Source organism: Pongo pygmaeus, chromosome 19 (genome assembly GCF_028885625.2).
Source record: "Pongo pygmaeus isolate AG05252 chromosome 19, NHGRI_mPonPyg2-v2.0_pri, whole genome shotgun sequence".
Taxonomy (NCBI): Eukaryota; Metazoa; Chordata; class Mammalia; order Primates; family Hominidae; genus Pongo; species Pongo pygmaeus.
Window position 1 is genome coordinate 568,321 of NC_072392.2, and position 27,324 is coordinate 595,644.

Genomic DNA, 27,324 nt, shown 5'->3' on the forward strand with positions numbered 1-27,324 from the left:
CTCTGAGCAAATTAGAATCTGAGTCTCAGTCTCCTAACATGTGATGGGAATGGCTGTTATTAAAGCATCTCACAGAACCCTGCACACAGCAGGCTCTCAATGTGTTAGCTTTAGTCCTCCTTTTTGACTCCCACGACTCCTGCCAGTTGAAGTTCCCAACACTTCGCTCAGACTACTAAAAATCATCCTTATTGGCTGGGCGCGGTGGCTCACGCCTGTAATCCCAGCACTTTGGGAGGCTGAGGTGGGTGGATCATGAGGTCAGGAGATCAAGACCATCCTGGCTAACACAGTAAAACCTCTACTAAAAATACAGAGTAAAATCTCTACTAAAAATACAAAAAATTAGCCGGGCGTGGTGGCGGGCACCTGTAGTCCCAGCTACTCAGGAGGCTGAGGCAGGAGAATGGTGTGAACTCGGGAGGCGGAGCTTGCAGTGAGCCCAGATCGTGCCACTGCACTCCAGCCTGGGCGACAGAGCGAGACTCCGTCTCAACAACAACAACAACAACAACAAAAACAAAAAAACAAAAAAAAAATTCCTTACTGATATCCTTCCTTAATATCACCAAAAAAGTTACATGCCTAAAGCACAAAGCTCTGATCCCATCATGGCCCTGTCTAACAAAGTAAGTGAGCTCCCATGTTACTGCAGCATAAAATCCAAATTCTTTAGCACAGCATTCAAGATACTATTAGAAGCAATGCCGACCTGTCCATCCTGATATCCCATCTCCTTAACTTCAACTAAGCAACCTCAACTAAAGGCACATAAAACCAGTGGCTTCGCAAACATGTGCCATCTCCGCACTGGCTCTTCAGTTTTACTATGTAGCTCCTCCTCTAATCTATCTGTGGATATCCTATCTTTAGAAGTCAATTCGAATCCTGGCTAACACGATGAAACACCGTCTCTACTAAAAATATTTAAAAAAATTAGCCGGGCGTTGTGGTACGCGCCTGTGGTCCCAGCTACTCGGGAGGCTGAGGCAGAATGGTGTGAACCCGGGAGGCTGAGCTTGCAGTGAGCCGAGATCGCGCCACTGCACTCTAGCCTGGCAACAGAGCGAGACTCCACCTCAAAAAAAAAAAAAAAAAGTCAACTCGAATACAAGGTCTACATGAATTATTTCCTCATCACCCAGGTTGGAAAACCTCTCCTTCTTTTGTATTTTTATAATAGTGGCTAACACTTGAAGGGGTGGGTTGCCCCTCCACACCTGTGGGTGTTTCTCGTTAGGTGGAACGAGAGACTTGGAAAAGGACACAGAGACAAAGTATAGAGAAAGAAACAGGGGGACCCAGGGGACCAGCGTTCAGCATATGGAGGATCCCGCCAGCCTCTGAGTTCCATTAATATTTATTGATCATTCTTGGGTGTTTCTCAGAGAGGGGGGTGTGGCAGGGTCATAGGATAATAGTGGAGAGAAGGTCAGCAGATAAACACGTGAACAAAGGTCTCTGCATCATAGACAAGGTAAAGAATTAAGTGCTGTGCTTTAGATATGCATATACATAAACATCTCAGTGCCTTACAGAGCAGTATTGTTGCCCGCATGTCCCACCTCCAGCCCTAAGGCGGTTTTCCCCTATCTCAGTAGATGGAACATACAACCGGGTTTTATACCAAGACATTCCATTGCCCAGGGATGGGCAGGAGACAGATGCCTTCCTCTTGTCTCAACTGCAAAGAGGCATGCCTTCCTCTTATACTAATCCTCCTTTACGGGTGTGGGGCACAGACCCTTTACGGGTGTGGGGCAGGGGGACGGTCAGGTCTTTCCCTTCCCACGAGGCCATATTTCAGACTATCACATGGGGGGAAACCTTGGACAATACCTGACTTTCCTAGGCAGAGGTCCCTGCAGCCTTCCGAGGCCATATTTCAGACTATCACATGGGGAGACACTTTGGACAATACCTGGCTTTCCTAGGCAGAGGTCCCTGCAGCCTTCCGCAGTGTTTGTGTCCCTGGGTACTTGAGATTACGGAGTGGTGATAACTTAAGGAGCATGCTGCCTTCAAGCATCTGTTTAACAAAGCACATCTTGCACAGCCTTTAATCCATTTAACCCTGAGTTGACACGGCACATGTTTCAGAGAGCACAGGGTTGGAGGTAAGGTTATAGATCAACAGAACAAAATGGAGTCTCCTATGTCCACTTCTTTCTACACAGACACAGTAACAATCTGATCTCTCTTTCTTTTCCCCACAACACTTATATAATGTATCATTATCTATATGTTAAATACTATACATATAATAAGGTGTTGAATCTTTTTTTTTTGAGAGGGAGTTTTGCTTTTGTCACCCAGGCTGGAATACAATGGCGCGATCTTGGCTTACTGCAACCTCCGTCTCCCAGGTACAAGCGATTCTCTTGCCTCAGCCTCCCGAGTAGCTGGTATTACAGGCGTGTGCCACCATGCCCGGCTAATTTTTGTATTTTTAGTAGAGACGGGGTTTCACCATGTTGGCCAGGCTGGTGTCCAACTTCTGACCTCCAGTGATCCACTCGCCTCGGCTTCCCAAAGTGCTGGGATTACAGGTGTGAGCCACTGCGCCGGCACGTGTTTAATCTTGGCAACAACCTTTTGATCAACGAGGAAATACTAACAAGGGACAGCTCTGTGGTTTCTGCTATCGAAAGTTTGGTGGTTTTTCACTATCAAATTCTGACTTCCATTACCATCACCTACATACAAATCCAGTTCCAACTCCCACCCCAACCCAGGCCATGAGCTCTAATGGAGAATATATATCAAGGTCATTTGCACCTTTGTTGCCAAAACTCAATGCAGTACCCTGAAAATAGCAGATATTTTAAAAATGACCTGACGAATTCAGATCCCCGTCTACTGCACCGTCTCTACACTAAACCGCGCTATTGCACCTTTCAAGTCTTCCTTACTGGTGTGTTCCCTATCTCCGTGGCTCATCAAAGGAGGTCCCCAAAACCCAGTTCCCCAACCAACTGAATCCTGCAATAACAGCTTCTCAGGACCCGAGAGAGACCGCTTCTGGGTGCTGTTAAAAAGCAGATGGGTTGAGAGTTGGAGCATATATTCAGAGACTGAGTATCCGAAAGGGACTATTCAGACCAGCCTTGATAGAAGCAGAACTCTGAATATGCTGATTTTATCTACATCAAAAGCTCCAAACCGGAAAAGACAAATATCAACTGGAAAGCATTATATAACATTTTATTTAACGTCTTTTCCGGTAGACAGTAAGCTCTACGAGGGCGGGGCTCAACAAACATTTACGAGTGGCTTAAATGAAAGGACGTGCGTGGGCACACCGCAGGGACTAATCGTGTTAGGCCTCTCTCCAAGGCCTATGATCCCCACCGGCGACTCGCCACGCTCCTGAAGCTGAACACCGCGCAGGGCCTAAGGTCGGACACCCTCTGGCTGAGGTTCACGACGCACCCATTTTTCCCCTCCCTCCGCCAGGGCCGGCTCGGGCGTCCGTCCCAGCCTCGCGCGCCAGCCCCTGTCGGCCCCGGCCTGCACCTTCATCCCCAGGACGTCCCGATAGAAACGCGCCGTCTGGAAGCGGTTTCCCACTTTGAATACGAAGTGCAGAGCTCTGCGAGCAGCCATGATCCCCGCCGCACGCAGCCGTCACGCGCACGGTACAGCCCAGTCCAGGAAGGGCGCCACGGGACGTGACGTCACTGGCCGCCGACGGCGCGCTTTCGTGACGCAGCCCGGGCCGCAGGGAAGATGGCGGCGCTGGTGAAACCCGGGAGGTTTGTCGTGCGACCGTTGCTGCAGGTGGTCCAGGCTTGGGACCTTGACGCGAGGCGCTGGGTCCGGGCGCTGCGGCGGAGCCCAGTGAAAGTGGTGTTTCCTTCCGGAGAGGTGGTGGAACAGAAGCGCGCTCCTGGGAAGCAGCCCCGCAAGGCAGCATCTGAGGCCAGTACCCGGGAGCAACGAGAGAAACAACCGCTCGAGGAGTCCGCATCCCACGCTCCCAGCACCTGGGAAGAGTCTGGGCTTCGCTACGATAAAGCTTATTCCGGGGACAGGAGGCTGAGGTGATGTGGTTCTTGAGCCTGTCGAATGTTCTGGTTTCCCTTCCCGTCTCACAGCGGAACCTTAACCTCCTTCCGATAGAGGACTTCTTCCAGTACAGCCCGCTGGTTTTTGTATTATGCACAGACGGCCGAATAAGCGTCTTTGGAATTAGCTTCTGTTTCTCCTTAGCTCTTTGTTGTTGTTGTTTTTGTTTCACCATGTTGGCCAGGCTGGTCTGGAACTCCTGACCTCAGGTGATCCTCCCGCCTCGGCCTCCCAAAGTGTTGGGATTACAGGCGTGAGCCACCGCCCCCGGCCCTCTCCTTAGCTCTTTGTTTCTGTTAAAACTAAGCGTGTCTCAGTAACAAGGATGTTGATATTTACCTGTTTTTTTTTTTTATTTCCATCTACAGCAGTGTAATGACAATAGTAAAGTCCAGGCCATTTCGGGAAAAACAAGGGAAGATCCTGCTGGAAGGTCGCAGGCTCATTGCAGACGCTCTCAAGGCTGGAGCTGTGCCAAAAATGTTCTTCTTTAGCCGTCTAGAATACCTAAAGGAGCTGCCAGTCGATAAGCTGAAAGGTGTCAGCCTCATTAAGGTGAAATTTGAGGATATCAAGGATTGGTCCGACCTCGTAACGCCACAAGGAATAATGGGTTAGTGATTACCCATTGTATCTTTTTTTTTTTTTTTTGTCTTGCTGTGTCACCCAGGCTGGAGTGCAATGGTGCGATCTCGGCCCAGGCTGGAGTGCAATGGCGCGATCTCGGCCCACTGCAACCTCCGCCTCTCGGGTTCAAGGGATTCTCCTGCCTCAACCTCCCCAGTAGCTGGGATTACAGGCGCCTGCCACCATGCCCGGCTAATTTTTGTATTTTTAGTAGAGATGGGGTTTCACCATGTTGGCCAGGCTGCTGTCGAACTTGTGACCTCAGGTGATCCTCCTGCCTCGGCCTCCCAAAGTGCTGGGATTACAAGCGTGAGCCACCGTGGCCGGCCTTACACAGTGTATCTTAAGGTATGGAGACCTAGGATTAATTTGTCATACTTGTCTTAGGACAGCAGATTTCATTGAAATGAAATTCAAAATGTTACAATTAGAAAAATATAATTCTCTAATCTGTGTATCGTAGAGTATTTTCAATGGAAATTGAAACCCGTTTTTCACTATCATTTGTGTTGTGGCTCTTTATGGTCTCTAGGAAGAACCACTATTCCTCAAACCTTATATTTTTTAGATTACTTCTTCAACTTTCTATGTCAGATTAAAAATTAAGAGTGTTTACTGAAAGATTTAGCCCTTCATTTTTGCAAAACCTCTGCCGATGTGGTGATAACTGTCAATAAACTCCTTATTCTAGAAGCAGATCTAAGAAGTGAGGTATAAGCCACAATTTACTGCCCTGTTTAGCCCAATAAACAGAGAACCTTGTCTTCTAGTCTGTTTCTTCATTTGGCTGAATCTAACTAACTTAACCTTATTTAACTCCGATGTCGATTAGCAATTATAAAGTCTTTGGTCTAAATATGAGAAGATAAGTTTTTCATATGTTTTTGACATTGGAGTTTTAAGATATGAAAACTGAATCCTTGAACTGTTGAGAGAGGAGATTCTGGGGAACCATCTCTTGTCTCTGTAACCCAGTGAGTCACAGGGATCTGTGCCTCTGCACTCAGAGCTCTTAGATCCTAGCATGGGGACTTGGATTACTAAAGTACTAGAATTACTCATGCTAAGTAACCATATTCTCACTAGATTCAGCCCTCTAATCCACACTCCATGCTTCAGTGAAAGTGTTATTCATTTTTACCGTTCTTGTCACTTTGGGCAGGTGTGCTCACAGTGGCCAGCCCATCTTGAACTTGTGCGTGTCACTTGGGGCAGGTGTGCTCACAGTGGCCAGCCCATCTTGAACTTCATCATTATACCTGCTTTCATCATTTCCTGGCTTATCCTTATGTTACTATATTTTAGATTTGAGGGCAAGGAATAAGGGAGAAATGGATAGGAACTGGCAGCACCTGTCAGGCTTTAGACAGACACTCCTCAGAATCCAGTGACGTAAGTAGGGCCTCTGTATAGTGGGTTCTCATCACCACAGACATCCAAGTAGAAGTAAAGGACTTCTAAGGTCCCCAGCCCTACTGAATGGCTTGTGGCCATCTGTGACTCTGAAGTGGAGGCTCTCTCACAGCACACAGACGCCTAAAACCCTTCCATTGCCTTCAGTGGTGGATAGGCTTTTTACCTGCACCGTCTTTTAGAAAGAATCCTAAATCTTTGATTGTATCATGTTTCAGTACAAGTACTATTTCATTCATCTCCTGACTTCAGTCAGTAGCCCATTTATTGTAGCAATTATATACGACAAAATACTAGTAAGATTCAAAAAAACCGTACAGTCCCTTGGGAGCAGACTACAAAGGGATTGAATATTTGATAATTATACATAAAGAGTTTAGGGTAGTGCTAGGCCTAAAAAAAAAAGTTTACTAAAAGGTTATCATTATCACTTCTACCAGTAAACATGGTGATTCAAAAAGAAACTTGTGGATATGTGATACACCCATGTGAATAACTTCATCTATACCACAGCAATTTCATGTACTCAAAGCCATTTTTAATATTGTTATTAGCCTTTTTCCAGTTTTTCTCTTTTCCCATAAATTATTTCCATAAAACTTTAGAGATTGATAATGTAGCGATTATATAATGTAGATTATTATATAATGTATATATAGTTTTATAATGTAGAGATTATTAAATAAGGAGAGAATTTTCCACTAAGAAGGCCACTTAGGGTTTTCACTTTCCCAGATAGTCCCAGACCCCATTTTACTCCTTTGTATTAGACTGAGGACAGAGAGATCACCAGTAAGTGGCTGTACCCATTCTAAAGCTCCCAGGCTTCTGGACCTCCAGTGTGAGGCCTTAGAAGTGACCTAAGCATTCATTGCACTACAGCCCCTTGGTTTTGCAGAGTACGTCCCTAAGACAGTGCTTCTGAGCCAGTGTATTTGAAAAAGGGTCGTTACTTTGATGTGTTCAAGTTTTGAAATTCATATTCTTTTTCCTAGGAATGTACTTTGAATTTTAAAATGAGTGATAAAGGAAAGATAAATCAGAGTATAGCAGGCTAATAATTGTTTTTTAAATATTTAAGCCTACGAACTATTTTTTAAAAGCCTACCTGGTAGGAGGATGGGCCCAGGTTGTAGAAACAAGACAGTTAAGGGAGCACAGGAATTCACTGAGGAAGATCGCAAACAGTCAGTAAGGTGTTTAGCTTCTCTAGTAATCAGAGAAAAGGCAAGTTAAAATAATGGCGTGCTGTTTTTTCTATCACATTGGGACAAATGGAAACAAATGATAGACCCGCTGTTGAGAAGGGTTTGAGCTGGAAAACAGGTTTTGTTTTGTTTTGTTTTTTGTTTTTGAGACAGAGTCTCTTTCTGTTGTCCAGGCTGGAATGCAATGGCACGATCTTGCCTCACTGCAACCTCCACCTCCTGGGTTCAAGCAATTCTCTTGCCTCAGCCTCCTGAGTAGCTGGGATTATAGGCTACTCAGGGTTAGGGTAGCCTGGCTAATTTTTGGTTTTTGTTTGTTTGTTTGTTTGTTTCTTTGAGACGAAGTCTCGCTCTGTCGCCCAGGCTGGAGTGTAGTGGTGTGATCTCGGCCCACTGCAAGGTCCGCCTCCCGGGTTCATACCATTCTCCTGCCTCAGCCTCCCGAGTAGCTGGGACTTCAGGCGCCTGCCACCACACCCAGCTAATTTTTTTGTTGTTTTTAGTAGAGACGGGGTTTCACCGTGTTAGCCAGGATGATCTTGATCTCCTGACCTCATGATCCGCCCACCTCAGCCTCCCAAAGTGCTGGGATTACAGGCGTGAGCTACCACGCCTGGCCTAATTTTTGTATTTTTATTAGAGATGGGGTTTCACCATGTTGTTCAGGCTGGTCTCAAACTCCTGACCTTGTGATCCGCCCACCTCAGCCTCCCAAAGTGCTGGGATTATAGGCATGAGCCACTGCACGCAGCCGAAAACAGGTATTTATGAGTTCCTGAGGTGAATAAACTGAAAGAGCCTGTGTGAACGTTAAGAGTGCACACACATTTGTCCATTTCACTCACAGGTATTTATGCTAGAGAAATTTTTAGACACATGGACAGACAGTCCTACAGGGATACACATTGCAGCAGCATTTGTAACAGGGAAAAATTCAAATAATTTAACAGTCCATAGGGGAAGAGCTAAATGACTGCAGTACATTCATACTACAAAATAGAGGCTGGGCATGGTGGCTCACAGCTGTAATCCCAGCACTTTGGGAGGCCAAGGAGGGTGGATCACCTGAGGTCAGGAGTTCGAGACCAGCCTGGCCAACATGGCAAAACCCCGTCTCTATTAAAAATACAAAAAATCAGCCAGGTGTGGTTGCGGGTGCCTGTAATCCCAGCTACTTGGGAGGCTGAGAGCCAGGAGAATTGCTTAAACCCGGGAGGCAGAGGTTGCAGTGAGCCAACATTACACCATTGTACTCCAGCCTGGGCGACAGAGTGAGAGAGTGAGACTCTGTCTCGAAAAAAAATAGCCTACAGCAGTTAAAGGAAAAAAGTAGCTTCAAACATATTGACGTGGTAAGTTCAAGATATGTTGTTACGTAAAATAAGTAGATTACAGAATAATACAGAGTATGACACGGAATGTAAAAGAAACAGATTTATATATGGACAGATGTGCGTATATATAGGTAGATGCATAGAACGAGTTCTAAAAGGATACCCTCCAAAGCAGAACAGTTGAGGGGGAGGAGAGTGGTACTGGTAGAGTTTTATGTTGTTTGAATTTTGTCAATCAGAATGTATTCGTGTTTTTTTTTCTTTTTTTTTTTTTTGAGAGGGAGTCTCACTGTGTCACCCAGGCTGGAGTGCAGTGGCGTGATCTTGGTTCACCACAACCTCCACCTCCCAGATTCAAGCGATTCTCCTGCCTCAGCCTCCCAAGTAGCTGGGACTAGAGGCATGCGCCACCACACCTGGCTAATCTTTGTATTTTTAGTAGAGACGAGGTTTTGGCACGTTGGCCAGGCTGGTCTTGGACTCCTGACCTCAGGTGATCCACCCATCTTGGCCTCCCAAAGTGCTGGGATTACAGGCATGAGCCAGTACACCTGGCCCGTATTCCTGTATTTTTATGTAACTAAGACCATATCAAGATTGATAAGTAAATGAAAAGTCAGACTATTCCCCGTGCCCACACCAGGCAAGTAAACCATCTGTTTTGTTTCCTCAGGGATTTTTGCCAAACCTGACCATGTTAAGATGACATATCCAAAGACTCAGCTTCAGCATTCACTGCCTTTATTATTGATTTGTGACAATCTCCGTGACCCTGGGAACCTGGGGACAATTCTGAGATCTGCAGCTGGGGCAGGCTGCAGCAAAGTGTTACTCACCAAAGGTAAGAGCATCAAAGGCCAGGCATAGTGGCTCACACTCGTAATCCAGCCCTTTGGGAGGCCAAGGCAGGAGGGTCACTTGAGCCCAGGCGTTCAGGACCATCCTGGGCAACATAGTGAGACCTCGTCTCTACAAAAGAAATTACAATTAGCTGGGTGTGGTGGGGTGTGCCTGTAGTCCCAACAACTTGGGAGGCTGAGGTGAGAGGATTGCTTGAGCCTGGGATGTCAAGGCTGCAGTGAGCTCATCACTGCACTCCAGGCTGGGTGACAGAGTGAGACTCCCTGTCAAAAAAACAAAAAACAAAAAACCAGGTGGATTAATTGGTCTTTTTTTTTTTTTTTTTTTTTTTTTTTTAAGACATGGGGTCTCACTATGTTGCCTAGGCTGGTGTTGAACTGGCTCTGACTCAAGCAGTCCTCCTGCCTCAGCCTCCCAAAGTGCTGGAATTACAGGCATGAACAACCACGCCCAGCCAAGTCAACCACTCTTAGGTGAGCTAGGGCTCTGGGCAGGCAGACACGGCCTTGGATCTTGGTCTGCCTTCACTAGCTGTGGTCCCTGAGCAGTAGCTGGAATTACAGGCATGAATAACCATGCCCAGCCAAGTCGACCATTGTTAGGTGAGCTAGGGCTCTGGGCAGGCAGACATGGGTTGGATCTTGGTCTGCCTTCACTAGCTGTGGTCCCTGAGCTGTGGTCCCTGAGCAGTAGCTGGAATTACAGGCATGAATAACCATGCCCAGCCAAGTCGACCATTGTTAGGTGAGCTAGGGCTCTGGGCAGGCAGACATGGGTTGGATCTTGGTCTGCCTTCACTAGCTGTGGTCCCTGAGCAGTATCTGGAATTACAGGCATGAATAACCATGCCCAGTCAAGTCGACCATTGTTAGGTGAGCTAGGGCTCTGGGCAGGCAGACACGGGTTGGATCTTGGTCTGCCTTCACTAGCTGTGGTCCCTGAGCAGTAGCTGGAATTACAGGCATGAATAACCATGCCCAGCCAAGTCGACCATTGTTAGGTGAGCTAGGGCTCTGGGCAGGCAGACACGGGTTGGATCTTGGTCTGCCTTCACTAGCTGTGGTCCCTGAGCAGTAGCTGGAATTACAGGCATGAATAACCATGCCCAGCCAAGTCGACCATTGTTAGGTGAGCTAGGGCTCTGGGCAGGCAGACACGGGTTGGATCTTGGTCTGCCTTCACTAGCTGTGGTCCCTGAGCAGTAGCTGGAATTACAGGCATGAATAACCACGCCCAGCCAAGTCGACCATTGTTAGGTGAGCTAGGGCTCTGGGCAGGCAGACACGGGTTGGATCTTGGTCTGCCTTCACTAGCTGTGGTCCCTGAGCAGTAGCTGGAATTACAGGCATGAATAACCATGCCCAGCCAAGTCGACCATTGTTAGGTGAGCTAGGGCTCTGGGCAGGCAGACACGGGTTGGATCTTGGTCGGATCTTGGTCTGCCTTCACTAGCTGTGGTCCCTGAGCAGTAGCTGGAATTACAGGCATGAATAACCATGCCCAGCCAAGTCGACCATTGTTAGGTGAGCTAGGGCTCTGGGCAGGCAGACATGGGTTGGATCTTGGTCTGCCTTCACTAGCTGTGGTCCCTGCGCTGTGGTCCCTGAAGTGTCAGCTTCCTCGTTTGTGAAGTGGGAGGAATAACAGAATCTCCCTGGTCATTGTGAGGATTAAGTGAGATGATGCACATAAGGTACTTCACACCTTACCTGGCACATGAGTAATTCAGTAAATGTTGATTCTCTTTTTAAAAATTATGTTTTTTGTAGAGACAGGGTCTTGCTACATTGCCCAGGCTGATCTCGAACTCCTAAGCTCAAGGGATCCTCCTGCCTCGGCCTCGCAAAGTGCTGAGATTATAGGCGTTAGCTGCCATACCCAGCCATGTTTATTATCTTTTAAAATTATCATGAAACCTGCTAGGCTGTTAAGAGAACTTCACATCAATTATGGAAAAGAAACAGATGCCAGTTTTAACACTTGGTTTCTGGTTCTTTATGTAATGATCTTGAGTTCCAAAATTGCTGAGTATATGAGCCATTCCTAAGTCTTGACTTCTGAATCCTATGAAAGGAATGACATCAGCAGCTCTGAACCCTAATGTCATTGTGATCCGTTTCCCTTAGATTCCCTTAGCCTCAGCGTGAGTCACATGCCCCGCACACAAATTCGCCTCATGACATTTCTGTCTCTTGTCATCAGAAATAGGGATTAATAGGCTTGGCTCTAAACAGACTTGCCTCACAGTTGGGGCACGCCTACAATGTCTCTTACACCTTGGGGGTGGAGGGGACAGAGAGTACCATTCATCAGAAACACCCCAGCCACCATTAAAAGTAAACTAATAGTGGCATCTGTCGTTGAGACTTGCCTAAATTGCTGCTCACAGCTCTTTCTCAGTCACGCCTTGCTAGAGTACGTTTCTGTGCCAGTGTGAGAGCTACGTGCTGGGGTTCCGTGATCAGTACCCGGTTACTCGCCCCATTATTTAGTGCTCTCTGATAGCTGTTGTGGGACTTGGAAATAAATATAAATAATCAAGCAGTGTGGTTTTCACTTTGATACCGATGGCTGGGTTGTAAGAAATAGGGAGAGAAGGTAGGAAATACTTGGTGTGGTGCCCAGTATCCAGGGCATGAGGATGACGGGAGGAGTCTCGCCTTTCCCTTCTCCCCTCCAGGCAGAGGGGTCAGCCTCCGCCGCTCCTCTCACACATCTGGGCCTATCTCTGGTTTCCTGCAGGGAGAGGGAAAGCCCGTGGTTGGGGTTGCAGGCGCTGTTACATCCTCTGTGTCTTATTCTTCGTTTAAAATCTGGTTTGCCTGGTTTGTCTATCCTGAGGTTTGACAAATGAACTTTTAAGATAACTTGTCAGGAGAAGACTTGCACTAACAAGCTGTGCGGGGGAGGGTGGGAGGCGATGCAGTCACTGTGAGGCCCCACCCTCGGCCGCTCTCCCGGCCTGCCCGTGGTGAGGAGCAGCCCCTGGGAAAGGCCAGGCGTCTGAGGCTGCTGCCGGGGTTGCCTCTTGCCTCATTTCCTCATCTCTAGGGCCTTCCCTGCTCCAGTACAGACTGAACGTTGAAGCCCAATGGGTCTTGATGAAACTGTAGATCTGATTCTGTCACTGCTTTGCTTAAGATCCCTCAATGGCATGATACTGTCTTCTGATAAAAGGCCAAACTCCTCAGCTTCGCATAGGAGGCCGCCTCCGTGTTGGCCTGCCCACCTCCTACCTCCTGTGCCACTACAGCCCCAGCGCTGATTGGTCAGCTCACTGCCTGTGCCACCACACCCCCACCCGCTGATTGGCCGGCTCACCTCCTGTGCCGCCACACCCCCACCCGCTGATTGGCCGGCTCACCTCCTGTGCCGCCACACCCCCACCCGCTGATTGGCCGGCTCACCTCCTGTGCCGCCACAGCACCACCGCTGATTGGCCGGCTCACCATGTTTGCATTCCTTAGGCTGCGCCACTCTCCCGCTTCCTCTCCTAGCTCTGTCCTCTGCCTGGGCCTTTCTCTCAGTATCGTGGTCTTTTAGATGGTTTTCCTCATCGCCCTGCTTTGTCCATGGGTTTTCTATGACTGTGTCGGTGCTTCTTTTACATCAATTAATGATACTGTAGTCGTCTGTTTAAATACCACCCCAGCGCCACCACCCCCTACACTGTGCGTTCCTTGGGGTTGGGGACTTTAATTCTCTTTGCATCTTCTGTGCAGTGTCTGGCACGTGTGAATGGGAGATGTTGAAGGGATGAATAAAATTCATCACTAGCAGGAATTCAGCACTAGCAGGAATGACTCCTATAGTCACTTTGCTGGATGCTGTCACAGAGAGGCAGAAGGTCCCAGCTCTCAAGAAAGCTATCATAGAAGAACTTCTGCTTTATCTCTTGATCCAAAATTAATCAGACTTACTCCACAGTCCCCTGGTCTGGGAAGATTTGTAACATCTTGATTGTTTCCTGTCTTTTTATTTTCTAGGCTGTGTGGATGCCTGGGAGCCCAAAGTGCTCCGGGCGGGTATGGGCGCACATTTCCAGGTGCCCATTATCAATAATCTAGAATGGGAAACCGTGCCCAATTACCTGCCCCCTGACACCCGGGTCTACGTGGCTGACAACTGTGGCCTTTATGCCCAGGCTGAGATGTCTAATAAAGCTAGTGACCATGGCTGGGTGTGTGATCAACGAGTGCTGAAGTTTCACAAGTATGAAGAAGAGGAAGATGTAGAAACTGGAGCCAGTCAAGATTGGCTGCCTGATGTTGAGGTTCAGAGTTACGACTCGGACTGGACAGAGGCACCAGCAGCTGTGGTGATTGGCGGGGAGACCTACGGCGTGAGCCTGGAGTCCCTGCAGCTGGCCGAGAGCACTGGTGGCAAGAGGCTGCTGATCCCCGTTGTGCCTGGTGTGGACAGCCTCAACTCGGCCATGGCGGCAAGCATCCTGCTTTTCGAAGGGAAAAGACAGCTGCGGGGGAAGGCGGAGGACTTAAGCAGGGACAGGAGTTACCACTGAGAAGGACGCAGAAGTGACTTCTGCTTGAGGACGTCTCCAGCTCCTCCTACACCAGCACACTGGTGGGAGGCTGGCGGAGTCAGTGACTATGGCCCCATGTTCAGGAGGAAGGTGTGATGCCGTCATACAGTTACGGGAAAAATAAGAACTTCCTCAGAAAGAACAGGTCCGAATTCTTCCTGTCGCGTCACTGATTTCGAGGTTCTATCTTTTTTCTCTTGGTGACAATACAAATAGGTGACCCACGTGGCTCTGTGTGTTTTTAAAAATTGTCCACCAAGAAGCACTTTGTGCCCAGAAAGTTCCTGAAGCATCATCCTGGCAGGGAGGCGTCTGCTCCACCAGCTGGTGGGTGTTTGTCATCGCCAAGCAGCAGTTATAGTCACAGCCACGTCACTCACAGCTGAACATTGGTTGGTGGAAAATAAACTAGGAGCAGCAGGTGACGTTAAAAAGTTGTTTTGTGTGGTTGGTGTGTTACAGTACCTGTCACGTTTGGCCTGGTAACGAGGATGTGGCTAAGGGAACACCAGGAAGCTGAGGGCGACGCTCACAGCATCCAGCAGCTCTGCTCTGGGCTCAGATGGTCTGTCCTTGAGATTGTTCAGGCCTTCACTGAGCTACTGTTCATGTATCCATAGAAACGGCTTAATTCAACAGGCCGTGTCAGAGCTTCTTGGCACCTCTGCAGATACCTTTTTGAGGACTTTGCAGAGACGGAAGTCTATGCAGAAAACTGAATTTCAAAATCTGCAGACTTACCCTGCATTTGTCAGGAAAGTGTCACTGTTTCCTGGTTCCCTGTGTTAGTCCTACTTATGTCTCATCCCCCAATGTTTAGAGGCCAAGGTTCTGAGAATGAACGCCCACAATACAGCGGCAGGACCCTTCTGTTCTCTCAGCCCCTCCAGGGCCCAGGGCAAGCTGCATCTTTACCTACTAGCAGCCAAACCAGGATGTAGCCAGGGGGGTCAAGGCAAGTGCTGATGGTCATCACTGTATCTATAAGGAACTGTGGGGACGGGGTGGGTGGGTGGAATATGGGACTCTTAAGCACTGCTGGCCAGGCGCGGTGGCTCACGCCTGTAATCCCAGCACTTTGAGAGGCCAAGACGGGTGGATCACGAGGTCAGGAGATCGAGACCATCCTGGCTAACATGGTGAAACCCCATCTCCACTAAAAAAATACACAAAATTAGCCAGGCGTGGTGGCGGGTGCTACTCGGGAGGCTGAGGCAGGAGAATGGTGTGAACCAGGAGGCGGAGCTTGCAGTGAGCCGAGATTGCGCCACTGCACGCCAGCCTGGGCGACAGAGTGAGACTCTGTCTCAAAAAAAAAAAAAAAAAAAAGGCACTGCTTTTGCAGCCACACAGAGTTGGAGTTGAAGACAACACAGGAAGTGTTTCCCCACACCCTTCTGCCCAGCGGTCCCCGTAATGGTTTGGACACTGCTCACTCCAGGGAGGTCAAGTGTGTTGCTGGTGTGCCCAGGAGAAACCATGCCTCCACCCCTTCTTTCTCTTCTACTCCCCCAACTTCCTAGTCAAACTCCCTCTTCCTAGTAAAACCAAATGACCAAGCATGATTCACGTGCCAAGGGGCAGGTTGGGATTGCTCTGGCATGTGCCAGAGGAGGGGTGTTTGCAGGGACAGTGTCCTCCCAGGCTAACATTTGAATATTTGAACATCTGCTCTGGAGCCCCACTGTGGTCTGGGCCTGCCCAGAGCTCCACATGAATGGGTGATGCAAGTGGCCCCCCCAACACTGCTCCCAAAGGCTGGAGCAGAGAGGACAGGCGGAAAGGCAGCCTGGAGAACGCAAATCCATCCCACTCCAGTCTCCCCAGACACCTCAGGACAGTGCTCAAGAAGCAGGAGTCACGAAAAGGAAGCTCACATCTTTCCAGCCTAAAACCAATCTCCTGGGATTTGTTCCCCGGTCCCACTGACTCGTTACAGAATAACAGTGAAAGAATAAACCATGTATTACCTTGTCCTTGTTTAGAAAAAGCAATGTAAACACTGGAAAGTAATTCTTTTTTTTTTTTTTTTTTGAGACAGAGTCTCCCTCTGTCGCCCAGGCTGGAGCACAGTGGCAGGATCTCCGCTCACTGCAAGCTCCGCCTCCCGGGTTCACAGCATTCTCCTGCCTCAGCCTCCCGAGTAGCTGAGACTACAGGTGCCCACCACCACGCCCGGCTAATTTTTTGTATTTTTTAGTAGAGACGGGATTTCACCATGTTAGCCAGGATGGTCTCGATCTCCTGACCTCGTGATCTGCCCACCTCGGCCTCCCAAAGTGCTGGGATTACAGGCATGCGCCACCGCGCCCGGCCAACACTGACAAGTAGTTCTTGAGTCCATTTTATCCTGGGTGTAAGAGGGAAAAGAAATTTACATCCCGTTGCTTTAGAGTCCGTGGCTTGTATGCGGTGCCTTGAGTTCACTTTATATATTCATGGGTATAATTTAGTAGGGACGAGGGAGGGTGCAGGACGGAGGCAAATTGTCCTTTCTTCAGTGAATACAGGGGAGCAGATGGTTGTTATTTGCTGAGTGATTTTGGAAAATCACTACCTTGAATTCTCAGTTTTGAGGCCGACATTTGTTCTGTCACCATTTCTCCAGTAAACAGGAATAAAAAACGAGCCATATCTGACAAGAAAAACACTGCTTGGCCGAGACAAACAGTGTCAGGATGTTGGCCACGCTTCCGCGCCTTTGTGTGGTGGTGTAGCTGTCACAGTGGTGTCTGCCAGGAGGTGGCAGGCGACGCCTCCAAAACCACCCCAGTGCTGAAGGGCGGGGCTGCGATTTTTTCCTGGATTTAAATCGTTGAAAAGGGAGGAAAAGAAGATGGAGTGAAGTCTCCCTCCACCAGAGAGCATTTTGCAAGCTGTCTGTGCTCCAGGGTGTTAAAGTCGGAGACCCATCCAGATTGTCCCAGACCACACCTCAGAAGAAAGAATCCGGAGTACAGAAGACATGGGACCAAAAACGGAGGTGAAAGAGGACAAACGAGAAATAGCAGGAAAAACCGGCACAATTTTTCCCTGTGACTGGAGCCTCTGAAAAAGCAACTCTGGGCAAAGCACAGGTGTCCAGATGTGCCTGGAGCTCACGCTGGGCGCCCACCGGCTGGCCCTTCAGTTCCTGCTTCGGGGCGGAGGGCGCTGGAATCACTCTCCCCTTGCCCCAGCCGCTGGCTCCTGGCTGGGAGCCTGGTCATTAAGGTCCAGAGGAGAAACAGACCTCTGGGGACCCGCCGTTCACCTGGGACCTTCCACCGCTTGCCCCGGGGTTAACAGCAACCCCAGATGTCCGCACCAGCCACGCCGGGCCACACTTAGCCCCACTTTTGCCGTTCTACCACGCACAGCCCTCAGACACACACCCCATCCGAGGTTCCAGGGCTTTGTGCTGACAATCACCAGCTGCACTGCAGGGCCTGGGGCTGCCCTCTTGACCAAGCCACCTCTCCCTCAGGAGCAGACCTGACAGGCTCACCTGTTTTTAAGAAAACATGTTGCCACCTTAAAAATTCCACGATTGTGTTTCCTCTGTTTTCTTTTCTTTTCTTTTTTTTTAGATGGGGTTTTGCCATGTGGCCTAGGCTAGTCTTGAACTCCCGGCCCCAAGCTATCCTCCTGCTTCAGCCTCGGAAGTGTTGGGATGCCAGGCGTGAGCCACTGTGCCTGCCGTGTTTCCTGTCTTCATCAGTGCAGTGAGTGCACACATGTAATAAGCTAGGAGCCAAGTGGATGAGCTGGTTTATTGCTCAGGATGACTGAAGTCTGAACTATGGAACCATGTTACATTCGAGCAGCTGAGACAGCAGCTGAAGCCAGGTCCTCCCGAAGCTTCAGGAAGCCTGGCTGATGCTCCGCGGCTGAGAGTGACGGAGAATCCGGAATAGCTTATGGATGGGTCAGTTCTCTTCTCACCACACTCCCAATATCCGGCTTCCTGGACTGTTGTGTAGGGAAGAGCCACTTTTCTCAGTTGAAGTCTGAGTTCTCATGGGCCAGGACCAACACTGCTGCTTCCTCAAAATGCAGGAAAGGGGCCAGGCGCGGTGGCTCACGCCTGTCATCCTAGCACTCTGGGAGGCCGAGGCGGGCGGATCACGAGGTCAGGAGTTTGAGATCAGCCTGGCAAACATGGCGACACCCCGTCTCTACTAAAAATACAAAAATTAGCCCGGCGTGGTGGCGGGCGCCTGTAGTCCCAGCTACTTGGGAGGCTGAGACAGGAAACTTGCTTGAATGTGGAAGGCGGAGGTTGCAGTGAGCCAGATCGTGCCACTGCAGTCCAGCCTGGGTGACAAAAGTAAAACTCTTGTCTTAAAAAAAACAAAAATGCAGGAGGGGAACAGGGAACCAGGTTGGGGAGGGAGGAGCTGATGGCTGCAGCAAGCTCTGGCCTCAGCCTCCCTTCCCTGCTCCTCTGAGATGCCGAGGGCAGGGTGTACTGACTGCAGGCCTGCCAAGTGGCTCTTCCCTGATTGGGGACAGGACTTCCATGTCCTCTGACATTCAAGAGAGATGGATTCTTTGGCCCTGAGATCACGTCTCCTACTGTATCTTCGTTCTAGCACATGTGGGTGACTTCCTCGTGTGTGAGGCATAAGCACCCGGAATCCGGACTGGAGGCCTTCTCTGCCTCTGGATTGCACACTGGCCTACAGACCTGGGGACAGAGTCTTTCACCAGTTGTGTATCATTTAACAGAAACCCAACAGTTCCACCCAAACCTCCTAACACATTCTCGGGCTTGGGAAGTGTCCCAAAGCACCAAGGGGGTGAGACACACACCTTGAAAAATAGCAGTAAGTACACTTACCTGTCTTCATGTGCTCACATACAAGGTGTACCTAGAACGCCCTCGTGTTATATTCCCAGCACTAATGAAGCTAATGGTCAACAGCTATTTGTTCCCAAAGAATTTTCTCTTGAGCAGCCGCAGCCTGGAGGAAGCAGGGCATGTGCTCTCGTCTGTCGGCGGCAGCAGTGAGGGGTGTAGCCAAGTGCCCGCTTCTCTCATTCAGCTGCTTTGGGGCAAACGGGAAAGATCCTTTGAGCTCACGGCCCCCTGCTCAGTGCTACTCCTGAACCTCCAGGCCTGTGTGCACAGCCACCCACAGCGTGCACAACACATGGGCCTGCTCGGGGCAATGGCACCGTCAACAGCGTGTGCCCTCGCTCAGGGCCCTCCCAGTACTACGATTCCCAGTGTGCAGGGTTCCTACACGTGTGTCCTCTCATACATTGGTTTCCTCCCTAAGCTGCACGGTGCAACACCATGTTAGGTCCCGCGGATCTGCTCCTGGGCCACATCCGGCTCCGTCTGTATTGTTGCCGAATTCAGTTTGCTGTCCTAGAACAAGGCAGCAGGAGGGGAGAACAGCTTTTCAGTGTCTTTAATTAGGCAACAGGAAAAAACAAAGTCTGGCTGAAAATTACTATTTGAAGCTTGGCCGATGCCAACACAGTACTCGCTCCCTGTGTTCTGGTAAGTGATGGCCGTTGATTTCAAGGACGTACCAAGGAGCGAAAAGCAAGAGCAGGAAGTCACCTCGCTCTGGAAAAGAAGCTGGTTTTCATCTGCTGTACATGCCGGTCCCAAACATACCCTTTTCTCTTTTTTTAATTTTTTTTTTTCCCAATTAGGAATTCAATGTGGAAAACATACCCTTTTTCTTAAACAGATTTTTAATGTTGGGGAGACAGGTTAAAAAACAACAACAACAACAGGCCGGGTGCGGTGGCTCACGCCTGTAATCCCAGCACTTTGGGAGGCCGAGGTGGGCGGATCACCTGAGGTCAGGAGTTCGAGACCATCCTGGCCAACATGGCGAAACCCCGTCTCTACTAAAAATACAAAAATTAGTCGGGCATGATGGTGTCGCCTGTAATCTCAGCTACTTGGGAGACTGAGGCAGGAGAATGGCTTGAACCTGTGAGCTGGGATCATGACACTGCACTCTAGCCAGGGCGACAGAACAAGACTCTGTCTCAAAAAAAAAAAAACCCCTCATAGCTGTTGTGAGGATGGGTAGGTGGGATCTGGAAGTCACTGTGGTAAACACAAATCTGGGAACCCCAGAGCGGCGTTTTCACAGCCGCCCCCAGCCTCCACCTGCAGGGCCTGGTTTTCCTGGCTGCCGGAGGAAGCCCTTGAATATGCCACAGCTGGTGCTGAACCTGCTTCCAATTAGCAACAAGAATCTGAAGGTGGAGCTGCTTGGTGGGGATTATCATGCCACCCACTTCGCCTGCATCCGTGATCTCTCACTATCGATCTCTGACACTCAGAAGTGATTCTTCCCTAACGGTTTCCCACAAAGTAGTCACTGTATAAACCTGAACCTTTGGAGAAAACCTTCCCCAAGGATCTTAAGGAAGCTACAGATCCACTCTAAAAGGGGAATTCTGGTGTCAAAAATCCAGTTGCAATGACTTAGGGCAACCCCCTTCGCTGGACTTTGTTCCTTCTGCCCCAAAGGTAAGCAGCTGCTAAGAGAACCCACCTTTCCTCCGAGGCCATCACGATACATGGACAGAAATCCTGCCGTCTCCCACATTCATCCCACCCACCCCAACCCCTAAGGGAGACTCTGGCAGCGTTCCCAGAGAAGCCTTGAGCCTGGGACAAGCTGGGTTTAAGCGGCTCCCACACTTGGCCCATTCTTCACAAGGAGACCCGTGCATGATTCCTCCTGTTTTCCCAACCAGCTTTCTCAGGCTTCAGAGGACTCGGCTCCCCTGGAGGGAGGAAATGGGCAAGAATGTTCACAACAAGGTACGCGTTCTGAGGATTCACCCTCCGTCCAGGGCCAAGTCAAAACCAGGAGAGACGGTGGCCAGGGCTCCGGGAGCGATCTGCCTCTGCCACGGTCATCCAAATGAGCTTCCTGGCTGCCAGAAACCAACAAGATGTGACAGATGCTACATCCTGGGGGTCTCAAAACTCCTAGGACACAGCTCCCAGCTACAGGTATCCTCCACTGCCCGCCCCGATAGAGCACAGGACCACAGGCAAAAAAGACTTTTGTGATTAAGGACAGCAAAGGCCCAGTGGCAGATGAGGTCCAGAGATGCCTGCTTTATTTCCTACTGGGCGATCGCATTTCAGGCTGGTAACATCACATAACAAGTCTAATCGCCAACTAGTTGTACGCCTCTGAACTACAAGTCAACAATCCAATTCAGCAAGGAACAACAGTGTCAACAGCTCATTAGTGGGTGGGGACCAGATTTTCCAAATCAATGGTCTTGGTTGGCAGAGTGCTGAGTGGGGCCGAGGGTAAGGCCCAGGGTGCTTTAAAGTCCCTGATACCTGAGTGAGCGAGGCTAAAACACTTGGCTGAAGCCGTCCATCCCCGGTCCTGAGAACAGAGTTGTTTGTTTCTCTTTCGGGGGTCAGGTCAGCCCAAGTAAGAGGCCAACAACCTACCTGGGCCGATACAAGGTGACACAAAGCCCACCCGTGGCTGACGCGCCCTCCACCCTCACTCCATCCCGGGGCACAGCTCCTTCTGCTGGTGCTTAGGAAAAGGCGAGGCTTCTGGTAATTTCTCATCTTTGTAGTTCTGCTTTGAAAAGAAAAGGGGGCCGCGCACAGTGGCTCACGCCTGTAATCCCAGCACTTTGGGAGGCTGAGGCAGGCGGATCACCTGAGGTCAGCAGTTCGAGACCAGCCTGGCCAACATGTTTCACACCCCGTCTCTACTAAAAATACAAAAATTAGCTGGGTGCGGTGGCGCTCGCCTGTAATCCCAGCTACTTGGGAGGCTGTGGCAGGAGAATCACTTGAACCTTGGGGGCGGAGGTTGCAGTGAGCTGAGATGGCACCACTGCACTCCAGCCTGGGCGACAGAGCGAGACTCCATCTCAAAAAAAAAAAATAAAAGGGAATGGCAGGGGTGATCGAACATGGGCGTGGGCACCTCAGCAGAGATCAGGGGCCTTGGGCACACAGCTGGGTGGAGTCAGAGGTCTGTGCTGGTTCGGAGATGCTCCTCCTAGGACTCAGGGCTAAGTTTCTTGGGAAGATGTCCAAAGAGAAGGATTCGTTAACAGAATTTCAAGGTCGTGGGGGCTGTTTGTATGAGCAGCAGAGACTTCAGGGTCAAGGAAGAAAAGCAAGGAATGAGAAGCTCATCAGGAGGTGGGAGCTCCGTAAAAATACGCCGTTACTATATGAACCATTACCTTAGCTACACTTTTTTTCTCACCCAAAAAACCTCTACAAGCTTCCTTTTGCATTTGGAGATCCCCTGCCTGAGAACACATGAGTGGGCTGCTTTTCTCTCAGACCGAGAAAGACCGTGTCACTTAAGGCCCTTTCTCAGCTCAGCCTCCACGCAGGTGTCACCCGGCGGTTCCCCTCTGGCCGTCCGGGGCTCTGCGTGTGCTGAGGCCAGAGTCAGAGCCCGAGCGGGACCCACTGGCCCTCCACGCTCACTCTGCCCCAGACACCCTGGGAGATCCTTCACCAAAAGCTAGTGACTTTGCAAGAGTGATGCAGCCCCACTCTAGCCGGACCCTCGGCCATCCCATGCTCCCAAACAGAGTCTCCAAACACGGTGGATTCTGCCGCTGCTGATTCCGCACTCCAGGGTGCTGGCTGAGGAGTTTAATGCAGAAACAAGGCACCACAGAGAGGCTGGACACTTGGGTGGTGTGATTCGGGGCACGCTGGGTAAGTCCAAAGGCGGAAGGAAGGAGGAGGAGGAGGAGGAGAAGGCTGAGTTTTAAATAACGTCTCAGGAGGCTGCAGCCACGCTAGATGGGCTCTGGTTTAAGCTTCTCTGCTAGGAAGTCATTCACAAAGGCCTCCACAATGGCGGGGGTGATCTCCTCCACGTCCATCACGTACTTGGCCCGGGCTGACATGTCCAGGATGGTGAGCAAAGGGGCAGCCTCGGGCAGGTTGGTGTAATCTCGCAGGGAGTCAGTCATGTCATCCTGAAGCCGTCAGGAGGGAGAGAAAACCAAGAAGTTTTAAAGAAAGGACGGGGAGAGTCCCCTGGGCCCAGTCTCCCCAGGTGTGGTAGCTCCCGCACCCTGAGGAGTAGGCGTTTCCCAAGCAGGGGGCTCCCAGCATGGGAAGGAGGGAACCCTGCCCTGCCTTCCGGAGGAAGGGGCTGCTTTGTAAAATTATCTCTTTGCATCTGCCCTGCAAACCACTAGGTAAGTCATCTGTATTTAATTATTTATGTATTTATTAGCATCAACACCATTTTAATACGTCCTCAGCATTTTAGAAATGTCACATTCTTTTTTTTTTTTTTTTTTTTTTTGAGATGAAGTCTCGCTCTGTCACCCAGGCTGGAGTGCAATGGCACGATCTTGGCTCACTGCAACCTCTCTGCCTCCTGGGTTTAAGCAATTCTCCTGCCTCAGCCTCTTGAGTAGCTGGGACTACAGGCGCCCACCATACTCGGCTAATTTTTTACATTTTTAGTAGAGATGGAGTTTCACCATGTTAGCCAGGCTGGTCTCGAACTCCTGACCTCAGGTGATCCGCCCTCCTCGGCCTCCCCAAAGTGCTAGGATTACAGGTGTGAGCCACCGTGCCAGTCGAGAAATGTCATAGCCTCCGATTGTTTATTTCTGTAACCAACTATCAATGATTTGCAGCCCCACTGTGGGTTATCTGAGGCCAGTCTGGACTTCACCTCTGGAATGTTTTTAAACAGAGACAGCTCGCTGCACAGCCAGCCAGTTCAGAAGACAGGACAGGAGCTGCACAGCCAGCCAGTTCAGAAGACAGACAGGACAGGAGCTGCACAGCCAGCCAGTTCAGAACACAGGGCTGCTTAAGCACTGTGGAAGCTTACACTGCCTCACTACTTATCTGAGAAGGAAGCTGACACTTTATCCTACATTCCCAGCAGCTGTCCTGGTGAATTTCCCTAATAGAGACAGCCTCATGCAGATACCAAGGCAAACACAGAAATCCAAAGACAAGGAGAAAGGATTTGTAAGAGAGCTACTTTTTTTTTTTTTTTGGAGATAGAGTCTCTTTCTGTCGCCCCAGCTGGAGTGCAGTGGCACAATCATAGCTCACTGCAGCCTCCACCTCCTAGGCTCAAGCGATCCTCCCACTTCAGCCTCCTGAGTAGCTGGGACTCCAGCCATGCAGCACCATGCCTGGCTAATTTTTGTATATTTTTTGGAGACACAAAGCCCAGCCCAGCCAGACGGGAGCCGGCAAACTGCCTCGGAGCAGCCCCTCGTCCACTCTGAACCTTGCCTCCCTCCCCTGTGAAACAGGACAGCGACTACGTTCCCAGCCAGAGAGCCAGGACCGAAGGAGGCAGCCCAGGTGAAATATGCGGCTCCGTGCCTGGCGTATGGAAAACCTGCAAATGCTCCTTCCAGACGTGGCACCTCTCAAGGCCGCCCCCGCCCGTGCCCGGCCCCTGCTGTGCTGCAGCCATCTTTTCTCACAGCCATTCTGCAGGGGTTGGAGTCACTGTGTGCGGCGCAGCCTCCCTGGGGGTGGGCTTGGTGTGCAGTGGCTGGTGCCGCCCCGAGGCAGGGCCTGTGAGCCTCTTTGCTCCCCTCCACCCCCGGGCCGAGCAGGTGACTGGAGCCGCCTGGGAAGGACCCAGGTGCTGGGCAGGGCCGGGGGCTGAGGTGATGAATGGGTGGCACAGGGTGTCTGGCTGCCGCCTGCCTCCTCCGTGCCTCTCCTGGGATCCAAACACAGCGTGAAATCAGCACAGGGCTCTGACCAGCTGGAGGTACAGATGGGTGGACAGAGGGCAGGGGGCGGGAGCGGCCTCCAAAACTGTCTCTCGGTCGGTGGGGTGGGGTGGGGAGGCGGCGGCACAGGCGTGGAGGAGGCTCCCGGGCTGGAGGAGCTCAAGAACGAGAGCCTGCACCTGTGCTGAGTCGCAGAGACGCCCCTGTCTGCAGGGTTCAGGGTGCAGGGTTCCAGGCCCCGGATAACTGGGCACCTGCGGGAGGGCGCTCTGCTGAGAGCCCCCCTTTCCCACCCTGGGATGAGTCTCCTGGCTGGTCCAGCCCCGCTGGAGACCTCAAAGGGACAGCGTGGGTGAAACAGACGGGAAGCGGCAGCAATTTCCAACTTCAGCACTCACCGGGCTGGCTGGGTGACTGCAGGTACAAGCGGTAGCCCCAGCCAGGATCCCTCTCACGAGATCCGCCCACTGCAAACAGCGCGGAGGCACAAACCCAGCATTTTGCAAAGACTCAAGGGCCTGGTTGTGACCCAGCACGGAGGGAGGAGGTGTGGATCACACTTTGCAGCCACGGCCACTCTCCCCAGCCGCTCAGGCGGGAAGCAGCCCGGGGACCGCTCCCTGCTGACCTGAGGCTGCCGAGCGAGGACGGGAAGAGGAAGCAGCAGGGGAGGGAATGGTTTTCCATGGCGAATGGCCACCTTTCCTTGCCACGTTTGTCTGTGGGCTCTCTCAGAAGCACAGGCAGCCCTGACCCTGGGGTCCTTTCAGGCAACCCTGGGGCCAGGATCACTCCTGTGCCAGAAGTCCCAGCTGAGCCAGCCCTGGGCCAAGCCCCTCCTCCGCACTCACCTCCCCGGCTACGCTACGAACCAGCTGAGCCAGCCCTGGGCCAAGCCCCTCCTCCGCACTCACCTCCCCGGCTACGAACCAGCTGAGCCAGCCCTGGGCCAAGCCCCTCCTCCACACTCACCTCCCCGGCTACGCTACGAACCAGCTGAGCCAGCCCTGGGCCAAGCCCGTCCTCCACACTCACCTCCCCGGCTACGAACCAGCTGAGCCAGCCCTGGGCCAAGCCCCTCCTCCGCACTCACCTCCCCGGCTACGCTACGAACCAGCTGAGCCAGCCCTGGGCCAAGCCCCTCCTCCGCACTCACCTCCCCGGCTACGCTACGAACCAGCCGAGCCAGCCCTGGGCCAAGCCCCTCCTCCACACTCACCTCCCCGGCTACGAACCAGCTGAGCCAGCCCTGGGCCAAGCCCCTCCTCCGCACTCACCTCCCCGGCTACGAACCAGCTGAGCCAGCCCTGGGCCAAGCCCGTCCTCCACACTCACCTCCCCGGCTACGAACCAGCTGAGCCAGCCCTGGGCCAAGCCCCTCCTCCGCACTCACCTCCCCGGCTACGCTACGAACCAGCTGAGCCAGCCCTGGGCCAAGCCCCTCCTCCGCACTCACCTCCCCGGCTACGAACCAGCTGAGCCAGCCCTGGGCCAAGCCCCTCCTCCACACTCACCTCCCCGGCTACGAACCAGCTGAGCCAGCCCTGGGCCAAGCCCCTCCTCCGCACTCACCTCCCCGGCTACGCTACGAACCAGCTGAGCCAGCCCTGGGCCAAGCCCCTCCTCCACACTCACCTCCCCGGCTACGAACCAGCTGAGCCAGCCCTGGGCCAAGCCCCTCCTCCGCACTCACCTCCCCGGCTACGCTACGAACCAGCTGAGCCAGCCCTGGGCCAAGCCCCTCCTCCGCACTCACCTCCCCGGCTACGAACCAGCTGAGCCAGCCCTGGGCCAAGCCCCTCCTCCGCACTCACCTCCCCGGCTACGAACCAGCCGAGCCAGCCCTGGGCCAAGCCCCTCCTCCGCACTCACCTCCCCGGCTACGAACCAGCCGAGCCAGCCCTGGGCCAAGCCCCTCCTCCGCACTCACCTCCCCGGCTACGAAGAACAGAAGTGGTGCGTCTTCCTCTTTAGCTTTGTACTGGGCAATGATTTTCTCAGCTATCGGCTGAATCAGCTGCTTGGCCGCCTCGGACTCTCCGTCATCCTCAGAATCTGTGATTGGAGTCGGGGGGAGAAAAAGACGGGGAGAGACACTGGCTTGTCAAACAGAGCGGCACCCGCCGAGGGGGCCTGAGCTGCAGAAACGCCCGCCTGAGCACCCCTGAACGGAAATGAACTTCCCCTTGGATACAGGTCTTGCTTCCTGCACGCATGGGGGTGTGTGCACAAGTGTCCCAGCAGCAAAGCTCACAGTGCTCTCCTGCGCCAGGCTCCCCGGGAGGAACCCGCCTCACTGAGCAGCTCTGCTGCCCCAGGTAGACAGTCTTCCCAGTGAATTCCTCACAAACCCGCCTGAGAGGCTGAGCTTCCCCTAAGCCAGGACCTGAGGCGCCTGCTAGTGTTTCTTTCAGCCACAGACTAAGAAGCCACCACCTCCGCCCTCCGACTTCCTAGTGAAAATGGCAGAAGAACCGGTGGCGAGCGGGAGGGGGTGAGGACTGTGGTCTGGTCAGCGGCTTTTTTTTTTTTTTTTTTTTGAGACAGAGTCTTGCTCTGGTGCCCAGGCTGGAGT

The 27,324-nt window shown here is 51.6% G+C and overlaps 3 protein-coding genes across 6 annotated transcripts in view; 1 reads left to right on the forward strand and 2 right to left on the reverse strand.

Annotated features, from left to right (window-relative positions):
- Nucleotides 1-3,705, reverse strand: part of GLOD4 (glyoxalase domain containing 4) — a 21,954-nt gene extending 18,249 nt beyond the window's left edge. Inside the window, exon 1 of one of the 3 annotated variants that reach the window (XM_054459695.2) lies at nucleotides 3,517-3,705. In XM_054459695.2, the coding sequence (XP_054315670.2) occupies nucleotides 3,517-3,606 (90 nt within the window). In that variant the 5' untranslated portion in view covers nucleotides 3,607-3,705. Of the gene's footprint in view, nucleotides 1-1,921; nucleotides 2,055-3,516 lie in introns of those variants that run through there. The other 2 variants (XM_063655702.1, XM_063655701.1) reach the window with 2 other exon arrangements.
- On the forward strand, nucleotides 2,182-14,488 carry MRM3 (mitochondrial rRNA methyltransferase 3). Its single transcript, XM_054459693.2, has 4 exons — nucleotides 2,182-4,043; nucleotides 4,437-4,681; nucleotides 9,324-9,491; nucleotides 13,498-14,488. The coding sequence occupies exons 1-4, from the start codon at nucleotides 3,730-3,732 to the stop codon at nucleotides 14,031-14,033; spliced, it is 1,263 nt and encodes a 420-aa protein (XP_054315668.1). The 5' UTR covers nucleotides 2,182-3,729; the 3' UTR covers nucleotides 14,034-14,488.
- Nucleotides 14,489-21,118: 6,630 nt separating this feature from the next.
- The window catches only part of NXN (nucleoredoxin), a 180,764-nt gene continuing 174,558 nt past the window's right edge, over nucleotides 21,119-27,324 (reverse strand). For both annotated transcript variants that reach the window (XM_054459704.2, XM_054459705.2), the window contains exons 7-8: nucleotides 26,680-26,804; nucleotides 21,119-23,003 (exon numbers count right to left, since the gene is read on the reverse strand). In XM_054459704.2, the coding sequence (XP_054315679.1) occupies nucleotides 22,821-23,003; nucleotides 26,680-26,804 (308 nt within the window). In that variant the 3' untranslated portion in view covers nucleotides 21,119-22,820. The remainder of the gene's footprint in view (nucleotides 23,004-26,679; nucleotides 26,805-27,324) is intronic.

What these genes read in the sequence shown, in the direction of transcription:
- MRM3 (XM_054459693.2), top strand. Translation starts at nt 3,730, where the DNA reads ATGGCGGCGCTGGTGAAACCCGGGAGGTTTGTCGTGCGACCGTTGCTG. An exon ending in TCCGGGGACAGGAGGCTGAG is followed by an intron (nt 4,044 to 4,436) that starts GTGATGTGGTTC and finishes TTCCATCTACAG; the next exon opens with CAGTGTAATGACAATAGTAA. An exon ending in AACGCCACAAGGAATAATGG is followed by an intron (nt 4,682 to 9,323) that starts GTTAGTGATTAC and finishes TTGTTTCCTCAG; the next exon opens with GGATTTTTGCCAAACCTGAC.